Here is a 16,516-nt window from a genome sequence, read left to right as displayed (position 1 = left end):
TTCAAAACTTCAAAATAGTTTATTAATAAAATATAAATACATATTTTTAAAATGCACAAGTTAAATAAAAATGCCTCCAAAGTTAAATGTCAATTCTTATATAATCATCGTGCAGGGGTAATACATACAATATCTTGGCTTACTAGTAATTTTATACCAGTCTCATTTGAAATAATATCCTTAAACTTTAATAATATATTATAATAATTCAATTTTTCACTTTTTAGAGTTTGAGAGAAGACAGTCAATATCTTGAAGGATTTCAGAGGTTTTCTTCAATGCTATTAATACTTTGTTTTCATTAACTTCATCTGGCAAGGTTTCTGAAGATCCTGGTTTATAATCATCAGAAGACTGTTCATTTTTCTTGTTAGAAATCTGGTTTAGGATACCACTATTCTCTAGTAGCACTAAGTTGCTTAGTTAAGGAGACTTGCCCCACATTTTTCATTATATAAACATCTTTATATTCATAGGCCTCATATTAAAATATCATAACTGGAAGACCTCTTGGATTCATAATAGAGTTGGAACTATATAGCTTATCAAGTCTGCTCCTTGTAGATGAAGAAACTATTTACAGTACAGGCACTGCTTGACTTACGACCACAGTCGGGTCTGCGGAATGGTCGTAATACGATTTGGTCGTAAGTTGAGTAGGCTATATGTACAGTTGAAATGGTGCACACGGAGATGGTAGTGCTGCCAGAAGCTGGTCCGCACTGTCGTACGCCCAGTTGGGCAACGTTTGCGCTGCCAGACGCGGAGCAGTCGTGGCTAGCGATTGTGGTCGTAAAGTTGAATGGTCATAAGTTGCATAGGTCGTAAGTGGATCAATACCTGCATAAGGGAGGGGGAAAGATAAGAGAGTGTATATGTGTGTTTGGGTGGAGGTTTGGTTGCAAGGAGGAAATAATTAAAATCTCAGTAACATTTCTGTTTTTTTGACATGGAGTCTTACTCTATTGCCTAGGCTGGAGTGCAGTGGCACAATCTTGGCTTACTGTAACTTCCGCCTCCCAGGTTCAAGTGATCCTCCTGCCTTAGCCCCCCTAGTAGCTGGGATTACAGATGTGCACCACCATGCCCAGCTAATTTTTATATTTTTAATAGAGACGGAGTTTCACCATGTTGACCTGGCTGGTCTGGAACTCCTGACATCAGGTGATCCACCTGCCTTGGCCTCCTAAAGTGCTGGGATTACAGGTGTGAGCCACTGCGCCTGTCCAGTATCATTTCTTTATGTGAAGAAATGATACGGGAATTAAAAAAAGAGTATGGATGAGAGGATTATAAGGAATCTGTGTAGTGTCTATTTTTAATTTAAAAAGATTTAGAGTGAAAAGCCTGTTCTTCACTACAGAATCTATTATCTGAATAAGATTAGAGAAAAATCACAGGAGAAAACAAATTTAGATGAATTGGGTGAGAATGTATAGAACGAAAGGTTTCATTTTTAAAAAAAGAGGTCTTAAACAGCTATAATTTAGAATATAATTATGTAAGTGAAAAATTCCCCAAAGGAGAACTTAACTTCAATTTGCTGTTCTTTGCTCAATTTAAACTCAAAGAAAAGTATAAATGTAAACATGCTATACCTTCTATAGACAAGATACATCTGAAATTACAATCTTAAGTATTTGCTGACTCAATAAAGCTCAGGAATATATTAAGTATAGATTAATATTAACAAAGTACTGAAGTCATGAATTAAGCCTAGAATGAAAGAGAGTAATCATGTAGGACAGTGCATTCTGTTTAAAGGATACAGTTAAACTTCTGTATCTTTTCAAGTTCAGAAGCAACAGACCTGTGCAAGGAAAAAAAAAAGTTCATACAGTTGTCTGATTCTTTTATATTCATGATATTTCACATAAGCATACCTGAATTTTTTTTTCATAAAGGTTAGAATTTTAAACAGAAGAATGCAGAAGAATTCTCTTTATATTACCTTTATGTAGCAACAGATAAACTTGACTCAACTGATACTTACTGAGTGCCTTTAAAGGTAAGTGAATAAAAGTCTATCCCTTGTAAATCCACTTCGAGGAATCTGTATACCAAATTTTGACGTTTGAGGATAACGGGCCTTCCCACTACTTCTTAGTATTAACCTGGCATACACTCTACTTTTCTCCCTAAAGTTTACTCAAACTTTTAAAAACCTATTAAAATCGGCCGGGCGCGGTGGCTCAAGCCTGTAATCCCAGCACTTTGGGAGGCCGAGGCGGGTGGATCACGAGGTCGAGAAATCGAGACCAACCTGGTCAACATGGTGAAACCCCGTCTCTATTAAAAATACAAAAAAAAAAAAAAAAAAAATTAGCTGGGCATGGTGGTGCGTGCCTGTAATCCCAGCTACTCAGGAGGCTGAGGCAGGAGAATTGCCTGAACCCAGGAGGCGGAGGTTGCGGTGAGCCGAGATCGCGCCATTGCACTCCAGCCTGGGTAACAAGAGCGAAACTCCGTCTCAAAAAAAAAAAAAAAAAAAAAAAAGATCCGACTTTCAAGATGGCCGCCTAAGAACAGCTCAGGACTTCAGCTCCCAGTGAAAGTGCAGAGGGTGAGTGGACGCTGCATTTCCAGACGAACTCTTATTGCCCACAGACCAGGAGATACCCAGGCAGAGGGGTCGCCAGCGTCGCAGTCCCAGCCGGTGCGGCTGTTTTGGCCCCCGCGGGGCTGATTCCGCCCGCGCGGCTGCTGTGACCACTCCCTGTTGCTGCGGTTCTCTGTACAAAAGCCACTGGTCTGGGAGCCCTCTTAGCTGGTGAGCAGAGCCTTGAGACGGCAGAATAGCCCATTCATCTGAAATAGCGAGTCAGGCCAGGAGATTCCTAGGCAAAAAATCCGCCAGGAGCCGGCGCCGCGGTTCGAGCCGACTCCGTGAGTCGCAGCACGGGAGATCCCGGCGCCTTTTCAACAAGCGACCGGAACGCGGGGTCGTTCAACTTAAAAGAAAAGACTCTGAGTCAGGGAGCCAGGTGATCAGGCTCGGTTGGTCCCACCCCTCCACCCCCAGCAACAACGAAAACAAAAACAGTAATTGGAAACCCTCTGGGTTGAGCCCTTCAAACCAAGCACAGCTGAACCGGGACGGTCCGGCTCCGTGGGGGAGGGGCTTCCGCCATTACTGAGACTCTCCACCGCTACAGAGGCAGGCTGCCGTTGCCGAGGCAACCCGCCGTTGCCGAGGCAACCTGCCACAACAGAGAGAGTCCGCCATAACAGAGGCGGGGCCACCATTGCCCAGACAGTTCTAACTACGCCCATATAAAAAGGACTACAGGGAAGAGCTCAGGGCAGCTGGGCGGAGCCCACAGCAGCTCAGCAAAGCCCCTGCGGGCAGGCAGAGGCTAGGCGTGCTGCTAGCTGGGCGGGTCCGACCTGAAAAAAAAAAAAAATCAAAAAAGGCAGTAGTGCAAGGGAAACTCATAAAGCTCCAACTCCCTGGGACAGAGACAGACAACAGGTGGATAAACCCACAAAAATGGGTAGAAACCAGCGTAAAAAGGATGAAAACTCCCGAAACCAGAACACCTCTCCTCCTAAAAGTGATCACAACTCCTCACCAGCAAGGGAACCAGACCGGATGGAGAAGGAGGGTGATGAAATGACAGAATCAGACTTCAGAAGATGGGTAGTAAGAAACTACAATGAGCTAAAAGAACATGTTCTAACCCATCGCAAAGAAAATAGGAACCTTGAAAAAAGATTGGACGAACTGCTGACGAGAATGGACAGCATAGAGAGGAGAATAAGTGAATTGATGGAGCTGAAAAACGCAACACGAGAACTTCGTGAAGCATGCACAAGCTTCAACAGCCGAATTGACCAAGCAGAAGAAAGGATATCAGAGGTCGAAGACCAACTCAATGAAATAAAAAGAGAAGGCAAGAACAGAGAAAAAAGCGCAAAAAGGAATGAACAAAATCTTCAAGAAATGTGGGACTATGTGAAAAGACCTAATCTACGTCTGATAGGTGTACCTGAATGTGATGAAGAGAATGAATCCAAGCTGGAAAATACTCTTCAGGATATTATCCAGGAAAACTTCCCTAACCTAGCAAGGCAGACCAATATTCAAATCCAGGAAATACAGAGAACACCACAGAGATATTCCTCAAGAAGAGCAACCCCAAGGCACATAATCGTCAGATTCACCAGGGTTGAAATGAAAGAGAAAATGCTAAGGGCAGCCAGAGAGAAAGGTCGGGTTACCCACAAAGGGAAGCCCATTAGACTCACAGCAGATCTCTCAGCAGAAACCCTACAAGCCAGAAGAGACTGGGGGCCAATATTCAACATCCTTAAAGAAAAGAACTTTCAACCCAGAATCTCCTATCCAGCCAAACTCAGCTTCATAAGTGAAGGAAAAATAAAATCCTTTGTGAACAAGCAAGCACTCAGAGATTTCATCACCACCAAACCTGCTCTACAAGAACTCCTGAAAGAGGCTCTACACATATAAAGGAACAACCAGTACCAGCCACTCCAAAAACACACCAAATGGTAAAAAAGCAGCAACACAATCAAGAATCTGCATCAACTAACCAACAAAACAGCCAGGTAGCATCAAAATGACAGCATCAAATTCACACATAACAATACTATCCCTAAATGTCAATGGACTAAATGCCCCAATCAAAAGACACAGACTGGCAAATTGGATAAAAAGCCAAAACCCATCAGTGTGCTGTATCCAGGAAACCCATCTTACATGCAAGGATACACAAAGGCTCAAAATAAAGGGATGGAGGAAGATCTACCAAGCAAATGGAGAGCAAAAAAAGGCAGGAGTTGCAATTCTCATCTCTGATAAAATAGACTTTAAAGCAACAAAGATCAAAAGAGACAAAGAAGGACATTACATAATGGTAAAAGGATCACTGCAACAAGAAGAGCTAACGATCCTAAATATATATGCACCCAATACAGGAGCACCCAGATACATAAGGCAAGTTCTTAATGACTTACAAAGAGACTTAGACTCCCACACAATAATAGTGGGAGACTTTAACACCCCATTGTCAATATTAGACAGATCAACCAGACAGAAAATCAACAAGGATATCCAGGACCTGAACACAGACCTGGAACGAGCAAACCTAATAGACATTTACAGAACTCTCCACCCCAAATCCACAGAATATACATTCTTCTCAGCACCACATCACACCTACTCTAAAATTGACCACATAATTGGCAATAAATCACTCCTCAGCAAATGCAAAAGAACAGAAATCATAACAAACAGTCTCTCAGACCACAGTGCAATCGAGTTAGAACTCAGAATGCAGAAACTAACTCAGAACCGCACAGCTTCATGGAAACTGAACAACTTGCTCTTGAATGTTGACTGGATAAACAATGAAATGAAGGCAGAAATAAAGATGTTCTTCGAAACCAATGAGAACGAAGACACAACATACCAGAATCTCTGGGACACATTTAAAGCAGTCTCTAGAGGAAAATATATAGCAATGAGTGCCCACATGAGAAGAAAGGAGAGATCTAAAATTGACACCCTATCATCAAAATTGAAAGAGCTAGAGGAGCAAGATCAAAAAAACTCAAAACCTAGCAGAAGACAGGAAATAACTAAGATCAGAGCAGAACTGAAGGAAATAGAGACACAAAAAACTCTTCAAAAAATCAATAAATCCAGGAGCTGGTTTTTTGAAAAGATCAACAAAATAGACAGACCACTAGCCAGATTAATAAAAAAGAAAAGAGAGAATAACCAAATTGATGCAATAAAAAACGATAAAGGGGATATCACCACAGATTCCACAGAAATCCAAACCATCATCAGAGATTATTACAAACAACTCTATGCACATAAACTAGTAAACCTGGAAGAAATGGATAAATTCCTGGACACCTGCAACCTCCCAAGCCTAAACCTGGAAGAAGCCGAAACCCTGAATAGACCAATAACATGGTCTGAAGTCGAGGCAGCAATAAAGAGCCTGCCACCCAAAAAAAGCCCAGGTCCAGATGGGTTCACAGCTGAATTCTACCAGACATACAAGGAGGAGCTGATACCATTCCTTCTGAAACTATTCCAGACAATCCAAAAAGAGGGAATCCTTCCCAAATCATTTTACGAGACAAACATCATCCTGATACCAAAACCCGGCAGAGACTCAACAAGAAAAGAAAATTTCAGGCCAATATCCATGATGAACATAGATGCAAAAATCTTCAATAAAATACTGGCAAACCGATTGCAACAGCATATCAAAAAGCTCATCCACCATGATCAAGTAGGATTCATCCCAGGGATGCAAGGCTGGTTCAACATACGCAAGTCCATAAACGTAATTCACCACATAAACAGAACCAAAGACAAAAACCACATGATTGTCTCGATTGATGCAGAGAAGGCTTTTGACAAAATTCAACAACCCTTTATGCTAAAAACCCTCAATAAACTAGGTATTGACGGAACGTATCTCAAAACAATAAAAGCTATTTACGACAAACCAACAGCCAATATCATACTGAATGGGCAAAAACTGGAAGCATTCCCTTTGAAATCTGGCACTAGACAAGGATGCCCTCTCTCACCACTCCTATTCAATATAGTACTGGAAGTTCTAGCCAGAGCAATCAGGCAAGAAAAAGAAATAAAGGGTATCCAAATTGGAAAGGAGGAAATCAAATTGTCTCTATTTGCAGATGACATGATTGTATATCTGGAAGACCCCATCATCTCAGCCCAAAATCTCCTGAAACTGATAAACAACTTCAGCAAAGTCTCAGGATACAAAATCAACGTGCAAAAATCACAAGCATTCCTATACACCAGTAATAGACTTCAAGAGAGCCAAATCAAGAACGAACTGCCATTCACAATTGCTACAAAGAGAATAAAGTACCTAGGAATACAACTAACAAGGAACGTAAAGGACCTCTTCAAGGAGAACTACAAGCCATTGCTCAACGAAATAAGAGAGGATACAAACAGATGGAGAAACATTCCATGTTCATGGTTAGGAAGAATCAACATCGTGAAAATGGCCATACTGCCCAAAGTAATTTACAGATTCAACGCTATTCCCATCAAGCTACCAATGACCTTCTTCACAGAACTGGAAAAAAACACCTTAAACTTCATATGGAACCAAAAGAGAGCCCGCATAGCCAAGTCAATTCTAAGCAAAAAGAACAAAGCGGGAGGCATCACACTACCGGACTTCAAACTATACTACAAGGCTACAGTAATCAAAACAGCATGGTACTGGTACCAAAACAGAGATATAGACCAATGGAACAGAACAGAGGCCTCACAGGAAATACAACATACCCACAACCATCTGATCTTCGACAAACCTGACAAAAACAAGCAATGGGGAAAGGACTCCCTGTTTAATAAATGGTGTTGGGAAAACTGGCTAGCCATGTGCAGAAAGCAGAAACAGGACCCCTTCCTGACACCTTACACCAAAATTAACTCCAGATGGATTAAAGACTTAAACATCAGACCTAATACCATAAAAACCTTAGAAGAAAATCTAGGCAAAACCATTCAGGACATAGGTGTAGGCAAGGACTTCATGACCAAAACGCCAAAAGCAATGGCAACAAAAGCCAAAATAGACAAATGGGACCTAATCAAACTCCACAGCTTCTGCACGGCAAAAGAAACAGTCAGTAGAGTGAATCGGCAACCAACAGAATGGGAAAAAATTTTTGCAGTCTACCCATCTGACAAGGGGCTGATATCCAGAATTTACAAAGAACTAAAGCAGATCTACAAGAAAAAAACAAACAAGCCCATTCAAAAATGGGCAAAGGATATGAACAGATACTTTACAAAAGAAGACATACAGGAGGCCAACAAACATATGAAAAAATGCTCATCATCACTGGTCATCAGAGAAATGCAAATCAAAACCACATTGAGATACCATCTCACACCAGTTAGAATGGCGATCATTAAAAAATCGGGAAACAACAGATGCTGGAGAGGATGTGGAGAAATAGGAACACTTTTACACTGTTGGTGGGAATGTAAATTAATTCAACCATTGTGGAAGACAGTGTGGCGATTCCTCAAGGACCTAAAAATAGAAATCCCATTTGACCCAGCAATCCCATTACTGGGTATATATCCAAAGGATTATAAATCATTCTACTACAAGGACACGTGCACACGAATGTTCATTGCAGCACTGTTTACAATAGCAAAGACCTGGAACCAACCCAAATGCCCAACGATGATAGACTGGATAGGGAAAATGTGGTACATATACACCATGGAATATTATGCAGCCATCAAAAACGATGAGTTCACGTCCTTTATAGGGACATGGATGAACCTGGAAACCATCATTCTCAGCAAACTGACACAAGAGCAGAAAATCAAACACCGTATATTCTCGCTCATAGGCGGGTGTTGAACAATGAGAACACATGGACACAGGGAGGGGAGCACTACACACTGGGGTCTGTTGGGGGAAATGGGGGAGGGGCGGGGGGTGGGGTGGTGGGAAGAGATAGCATGGGGAGAAATGACAGATACAGGTGAGGGGACGGAAGGCAGCAAAGCACACTGCCATGTGTGTACCTATGCAACAATCCTGCATGTTCATCACATGTACCCCAAAACCTAAAATGCAATAAAAAAGAAAAGAAAAAAAAAAAAAAAAAAAAAAAAAAAAAAAAAAACCTATTAAAATCTCATTCCTGAGGCCGGGCACAGTGACTCACGCCTGTAATCCCAGCACTTTGGGAGGCCAAGGTGGGCAGATCACCTGAGGTCAGGAGTTTAAGAACAGCCTGGTCAACATGGTGAAAACCCATCTCTACTAAAAATAGAAAAATTAGCCAGGCGTGGTGGCAGGCGCCTATACTTCCAATTAATCAGGAGGCTGAGGCAGGAGAATTGCTTGAACCTGGGAGGTAGAGGTTGCACTGAGCCAAGATTGCACCACTGCACTCCAGCCTGGGCGACAAGAGCAAAATTGCAACTCAAAAAAAAAAAAAAAAAAAAAAAAATCCCATTCCTTCTGTGAAAGAAGTGTTCTCTCCTTCCTTGAATTCCTTTAACATTATATTAATCACATATTTATTTTTAATATCTTCTCTTTAACGATTTAACTTCCTGCTCTTCCTACCTAGATTATTTCTCTCAGAAGAAAGTATTTTTTATCTTTCTGTACTTGTGCATATATTAAAACCTCATTTATATGGAATTCTTTGGGAATGGATGGTATGGGAGATCCAAGTTTTTAAATAGTTGAAGTATGTGTCAAAACAATTATTTTTTATTAAATTTCTTTTGGAATAGATTACCTACTTATTTCATTGTTTTCTTACGCTCAGAAGATTAACATGATGAACATTAGCTCTTACCATAGTCTATAGAAAGACACTGGGGCAACTGGTATGCAGTGGAGAGTTGAATATATACAATTCCAGCAGAACCCCTAAGTGTGTGTACTTTATCATTTTTCTTATCAAGTTAGAATGAAATATGAGCAATAGCAAACAACTAACTGTAACTTGACTAGCTCTCTGCAAAATTAATGTAGACATTGGTCTAAAACATGCAAGTCACTATAAAAATCTTCACACTTCATAGTAGGGTATGTGACTTGTCTGCTTTACTGGCTTTTCTACAACAGATCACATGCACCTCCTTGTCAGCTTCTACTCTTTTCCCTTGTACTCCAGCCTATGGAGGGAGAATGAAAAGAAATATTTCATCTTTTTAAACATCTGTGGCAAAGAACTTGGCTACAACTTACTCCAACAGCCTGCTGATTCTTCATCATTGCAAAATATCTTTTTTAACAAAAGACACGTTTTTCTGGTTGTAAGAAATGATACAACCTTTAATGTTGTTGCTCACATAATGAACCAACTTCTTATGAAACATGTACTCTTTGTTGACTAAAAAGTTGAATTAATAAGCTAATAATGAAGGGTGTGGTGGAAAAAATTAGAATACAACTTAGGTAGCTTTTTATTGTACAATCTTGTATTTTCCTTCAACCTATCCTCTGTGTTAAGAAAAACCAAAGTGGAGATACCTGAGGCTTTACCAGGGGAATAGAACTACTCCTCAGTTTCCTTACTTTGCCTCTAGTGTTCCTAGTCGCTTTCACCTTTAGCTGCTATCACCAATCTCTACTTGTAGTTTTTAGTGTGTATTGATGACTGTTCTCCGCTTTCAATTAAAAAGGCTGATCATATTTTACAAATTGCCAGCTAAGCAATGGAGAACTGACCAGTTTTGTAGACATGCACAATTTCCCTTCCATCACAACTGCGTTTTGCTAGTTACTTTAGCAACTTTTCTGCTTCCAAACAGGCTACAGCTAAAGGATAAGGGATCTGCAAAGCTGGATCCTTAGATACCTGAGATATTCAAATAACACTTACTGATCTGACTTGATTTGTTCTAAGAAATGACTTAGGAAAAGGTAAAAAAAATTGGCTAATGTTTCCACTTTGTTTCACTACACTATGCTAGGTCACCTCACGAAACTTACTTTAAAAGCTTCCTAAATTGTTCCTGGTATCCTTGTCTTCCAATATACTCAGGTTAGACTCTCAGTGACACTAATCCTCTAATGACCTTTCTTCCTATCATTTTTCCATTTAGGACCTTCTAATTCCATTCTATTTATTATAAGATCCATTTATTTATTTATTATAACTTCTATTTATTATAAGATCCATTCCTAGCCCTCAAAACTTACACTATACACTAATAGAGAGCATATGTTCCATAAAAACTATCTTCTATTTCCACAGGCTAAAATATCCTTTTCACTTCTGCCCTTATTTCCTTCCTAAAATGTCTTATATTTTCCCTAAAAATTGCTTTGAAGCTCAGTTCTAGTACCCTGCACACTGAAAAGCATACAGGAGGGACCAAAATACTTGCTTTATTTGATCTGCCAATTAATTTTGGGGAAGTAACTAATATGACAAATTATTTAAAAATCAATTTTTTTCTGAAAGCTTATGTTAGTAAACATTTTATTTCCTTTAACATTACTAAAAGTTTAAGAATCCCCTTTAAATTTTTCCATAAAGTTTTCAGGATGAATTTGTCACATAAAAAGAGTCACTCATTTTTATGTTAAGTTTTCAGTGCAAAGTTTTCTAAACTTCAGATGAAACAGAATATAATGAAATGTAATAAATTAGATGTCTAATTAGAAATACATTTTCTTCAAGCTTAGGCTACCAAAAATACTTTAGGAGTTAATCATATTCAAAACTAAGAAATTTTTTTTGGGAAAAAAGTCTCAGTTTACTGTTTGATGCTTTAATTTTTTAAAAGCATTAGCCCTTCTAAACATATTAAATTTAAAAGAAAAACACCAATTTTCTTGGAGAACCCAAGATGACAAATGAATGGGATCTCTCTGGACTATTCTGAAAAAAAGTCTCAGTTTACTATTTGACATTTTAATTTTTTTAAAGTATTAGCTCTTCCAAACAGATTAAGTTTAAAAGAAAAATACCAATTTTCTTGGAGAACAGAAGATGACGAATGAGTGGGCATCTCTCTGGGACTAGTCTGGGTCAGTCTCCTGCACCATGATGTTACTGTTGTCACATACCTAAAGTGAATACGTTAAAAGAAATACTTAAAAAATGAACTTGAATACATTATAAACCTATACAAAAATGTAAAAATCATTAAGACAATTTGGGAAAAAAAGCATAAAGAAAAAGATATTAAAGTGAAGCATTTACTGAGCAATTTTCAAAATATTTTTCACTGGTCATAGAAAAGCCAAGTTTCTTCCATTATTCATCAAGAGTAAAATAATTTACTTATATTTGTGATTAATAAGAATGACATTTAAGAAACAAAGGTGATATTTGGATTTCATTTAAAGTTCAATTCAAATGTTCTAATTCTTTTAGTTTTTCAAAGTAAAATGCGTTCCATTAAATTTTATCAAAAAATGTCAACAGATAATAAAACAGTATTTGCTTACTAAAATTTAAACCAAAAAACACCTGCTAATGCATTCACACATATGCTTATACGCATATGTATGTGTAATTATATACAACTATCTAAAAGAAGTATCAAGTTTAATAAAATGAATGATCTAAAATGATTGGCTAAATCAATAGAAATGAACATAATGAAACCTCGTCTCTATTAAAAATACAAAAAGTGAGCTGGGGGTGGTGGCGTTGCCTGTAGTCCCAGCTACTTAGGAAGCTGAGGCAGGACAATCGCTTGAACCTGGGAGGCGGAGGCTGCAGTGAGCCAAGATTGCCACTGCACTCCAGCCTGTGTGACAGAGTGAGACTCCATCAAAAAAAAAAAAAAAAAGAAAAAAAGAAATATACACAATTTTAGTTATTCGTGGTTACAGACTTTATTTCAAATTGGTTAGAGGGTTAGTTAATTGTTAACACAGCTGACCTCCACAGCAAGTCAGTATGTCTGTAACACATTTCATTTTGAAAAGTTACTTGAATACAAATGAAATGATTAAAGCTGACTTCATCTATTTAGTTATGCTAAACACCAGTACAACTATCAACTATGAAACTATTGAAATGCCTTCATTATTAACCACATGGAAAAACTAAAAATATATATAACATTTAAATAATGTTTATAGCTTCTTCTCTGTCAGTTAAAAGTAAAACATAAAAATAATTTTAAAAATTGCTTTTCAGTACCTTTCGTATGGTCCAGGGTGTTCAACTTGAATTAACTGATCTTGTCCATCAGGAAAAGTTAACTTACACCAACTTAAGTTAAGACCTTGATTTGCCTTAAGAAGCAAAGTAAAGTGGAAACATAAGTTTATTAATTTGGAACTGAAAACAAAAACAGAAACAACCTATTCTAACTTCATTATTAACTTTAAAAAATAAGTAGAGGAATCATTAAAGATGCAACAATTTAAATGTTGTTTACATGAGATATGGGTGTTATTTAACCACCACTCATATAGGTAATTATCAAAGCAAATGAAATACTAATTGCTGTCTCTATAATCAGTTATCTTTATAAAAATGACTATTTGTCAAATCATTCTAATTTTCGCTAGGAAATCCAAAGAGATCAGTGAAGCTTCTTAACAGATTTTATATTTCAAAAAATGAACTGAAATAGTGTGGTACTTTATTTTCTTTGTTCTATTTTCTACAGATAACCAATAAAAAATAGATTTCAGTCTGAAGTATAGCCACCTGTCCCTTCTCTATAGGAGAGCTGAAATTCCAATTTAGGGTTAGAGTAATGCCATCTAAAAAGATAGCATGTACTCTGTCATCGGAGTAGGCAAGAAATCTTCCCACGCTGGGTATGAGTGTCTCTTTCAAAAGCAAAGGCAGTATATTGCAGTCATTTATTCCAGGTACCTAAAACCAAGTAAATAAAAATAGCAGGAAATAGAGTTATCTATGAACAAGGTTTAAGTGAATATTAATGACTCTCAGGCAATTTTAGATTCTTATTCAGAAGTCAAATATTGTAAAATCCTTATATTTTAACTTTTCCATAAATGGATACCCAAAACAGTCTTTTTTTCAAGCAGATTCAGTTCTAATATCTTTGTAAAGTCACTGTTCTGCTCTGAATTTTACATCCGATAGAGACAAAAATTAGGAACCTATAGATTTGTCATTAAATTAATATAGATACAGAAATCAAAGTCTGAGAATCATTTCCTCCAAATCAGCATTAAGGAATTTATTTTTACAGTTATGAACACATAGAACACTATAATATAATTTATAATGACTAATGTTTTTACATATTTCAAATCCAGTCAGTTCCCCTATCTCCTTTTCTCTTCATCAAAAACAAACAAAAATCATATGCAATAAAACTGTAACATAAAATTCTGAATTTGCAGTGTTTGTCTACTAGGTAAGTGTTTTCCTGAATAAACCAATATTAATGTTACAAAGAATTTCTCATATGACTTAGAGGAAAGCTGTTTGAATTCAGAAGTATGGATACAAACAATAGAACAATTTTGAAATATCTTGAGTTTCATTCTTGTGGCCCAGGCTGGAGTGCAATGGAGCGATCTCAGATCACCACAACCTTCACCTCCCAGGTTCAAGCAATTCTCCTGCCTCAGCCTTCCAAGTAGCTGGGATTACAGGCATGTGCTAATTTTGTATTTTTAGCGGAGAAGGGGTTTCTCCATCTTGGTCACGCTTGTCTTGAACTCCCGACCTCAGGTGATCTGCCTGCCTTGGCCTCCCAAAGTGCTGAGATTACAGGTGTGAGCCACCATGCCTGGCCAATCTCTTGCTTAATTTTAACATACCATTTTCCAGCAGCATATACGATAGTTATGGCTTAAAGAAAGTCTCATCGTCACACAATGTTGAAGAATTCTGTGAACATGAAAAATACTACTTAAACATTTGCAAATGACGTTTTCCAATTCTAGCAACCCATTTTCACTGTCATAAAACATTTTAGATGATCAGTAAATCATTTCCACTGAAATGTGTTGGGAACTCTTTTCTTCCAGAAATCCTTAAGCCCCTAGAAGGGAACTACTGTGCTAATCTTACCTACGGTAAGGCTATTCTCTAATTTTTTAGCAATGAAATGATTCCAAGGACAGAATTTTCAGGAACTCCTTTTTAAAAGGTGATACATTCACAGTGCCTGGAAGGTTTCACATAGCCTAAAAATGGTAGGGATATAAATCAACTATCCCTAGGAAATCAAATTACAAAATATGCTTCTTCAAATCTATTTTGGAAATTGCTTGTATATAAATTTATGAAAAGAAATAATGTAATACAACAATCCACTTGCATTCTTCTGGGTACCACAGACTGAGAGAATTTAAAAAACACATGAACCAAAGAACCAACCTATGCTTAATCATTATTACACTCTCAGAAATCTATTACCCTGAATATAATAAAGAAATATAAAAATTTTAAATGTATCATCAAATCTCCAACTTGATTTCAAGAACAATAACAATGCCACACTTATCCAGAGAAAGGGCACTTACTTCCTCTCAGCACTTGCTCACCATATATGGATATTTCTCCATATTTAAATTACAAAGCCAGAAGTACTCTTAATAAATGACATAAAAATTACCTTATTTTATAAAAATGAGACCAAAAACGTCGACAAATTTTACCAAAGGCGTATATTTCCATTGTACCTGCCAATTCTTTTTTTTTTTTTTTGTTACTGATTTATTCTGATTCCAAATGTAAGATGCATAAACACAACACAACCTGAACCTCCCTGACGCTATGAATTCCCCTTCCTCTTTCCAGCCAGTCCTCTCCAAGTGTGTGGTCTTTTGACAATTAAAGAAAGTTTATTCCTAAAGGCTGTACCCAGAGAATGTTATATCTTGAAAGCAAGCTATGAAATCGGCTAGTCCAACTGGTCATTTTACAGATAAAGCAACAGAACTAAAGAGTTTAGGAGTTACCCTCTATGACCCACTGTGACTTAGGCAGAATATTACGTGGAGAAATTTTTTTTTTTTTTTTATAATAATAAAAAGAATAAAGAAGAGGAAGAAAGAGAAAGAGGAAGAGGGAGAGAGGATGGGGGTATTGCTTTATTGCGGGGGCTAGAATGCAGTCTAAATATAGGTATGCCTATAATTGTCCTTAATAATGGAGACAAAAGAAAATGAGGGAAGAGAATAACGAACAAGGAGCCAACCAACATTTCGTTTAAACTTCTAAATTTATATGATGTGGTACTGATAAGAGTGTATATTTTGTGTATTTAAAGTGGAGAGTTCTATAAATGTTAATTATGTTTACTTATTCCAGATCTGAGTTCAAGTCCTGGATATCATTGTTAATTTTCTGTCTCATTGATCTGTCTAATATTAATGTTGAAGTCTCCCAATATTATTGTGTGGGTGTCTAAGTCTCTTTATTAGTCTTGTATGTCTGGGTATTCCTGTATTGGGTGCGTATATATTTAGGATCTTTAGCTCTTCTTGTGGCATTGATCCTTGTATCATTATATAATGTCCTTCTTTGCTTCTTTTGATCTTTGTTGCTTTAACGACTATTTTATCAAAGGCAAAAATTATAATATCTGCTTTTTATTTATTTATTTCAGCTCTCTGTTTGGTTGGTAAATCTTTCTCCATCCCTTGTTTTGAGTCTTTGTGTATCCTTAAATGTGAGATGGGTCTGGATGCAGCATACTGATGGGTTTTAGTTTTTTATTCAAATTGCCTGTCTTTGGATTGGGGGATTTAGTCAATTTAAATTTAGATTAAAAATGACATATGTGAGTTTAATACTGCCATTTCATATTAGCTGCTATTTTGCCCATTAGTTGATGTAAATTCTTCATTATATTGATGCTCTTTTTGGTATTTTTTAGAAAGGCTGATACTATTTGTTCCTTTCTATGTGTAGTGGTTCTTTCAGAAGCTCTTGTAAAGCAGGCCTGGTGGTGATGAAATCTCTGAGTGCTTGCTTATTCACAAAAAACTTTATTTTTCCTTCACTTATGAAGCTCAGTTTGGCTGGATGTGAAATTCTTGGTTGA

General features: G+C 37.5%; 1 protein-coding gene across 5 annotated transcripts in view; it reads right to left on the bottom strand.

Moving 5' to 3' along the window:
* C1H5orf34 (chromosome 1 C5orf34 homolog) overlaps positions 1-16,516 on the bottom strand; it is a 44,110-nt gene continuing 27,594 nt past the window's right edge. For 2 of the 5 annotated variants that reach the window (XM_039468645.2, XM_074386168.1), the window contains 6 exons: positions 14,283-14,352; positions 13,192-13,362; positions 12,676-12,770; positions 11,490-11,588; positions 1,770-1,810; positions 1-410 (listed from right to left, as the gene is read on the bottom strand). In XM_039468645.2, the coding sequence (XP_039324579.1) occupies positions 217-410; positions 1,770-1,810; positions 11,490-11,588; positions 12,676-12,770; positions 13,192-13,362; positions 14,283-14,352 (670 nt within the window). In that variant the 3' untranslated portion in view covers positions 1-216. Of the gene's footprint in view, positions 841-1,136; positions 1,811-11,489; positions 11,589-12,675; positions 12,771-13,191; positions 13,363-14,282; positions 14,353-16,516 lie in introns of all 5 variants that reach the window. The other 3 variants (XR_012513812.1, XM_074386160.1, XM_074386162.1) reach the window with 3 other exon arrangements.

This window comes from Saimiri boliviensis, chromosome 1 (genome assembly GCF_048565385.1).
Source record: "Saimiri boliviensis isolate mSaiBol1 chromosome 1, mSaiBol1.pri, whole genome shotgun sequence".
In the NCBI taxonomy this organism is placed as follows: Eukaryota; Metazoa; Chordata; class Mammalia; order Primates; family Cebidae; genus Saimiri; species Saimiri boliviensis.
The sequence above is the reverse complement of the archived record's forward strand: the minus strand, read 5'-3'. Positions and strand labels throughout refer to the sequence as shown.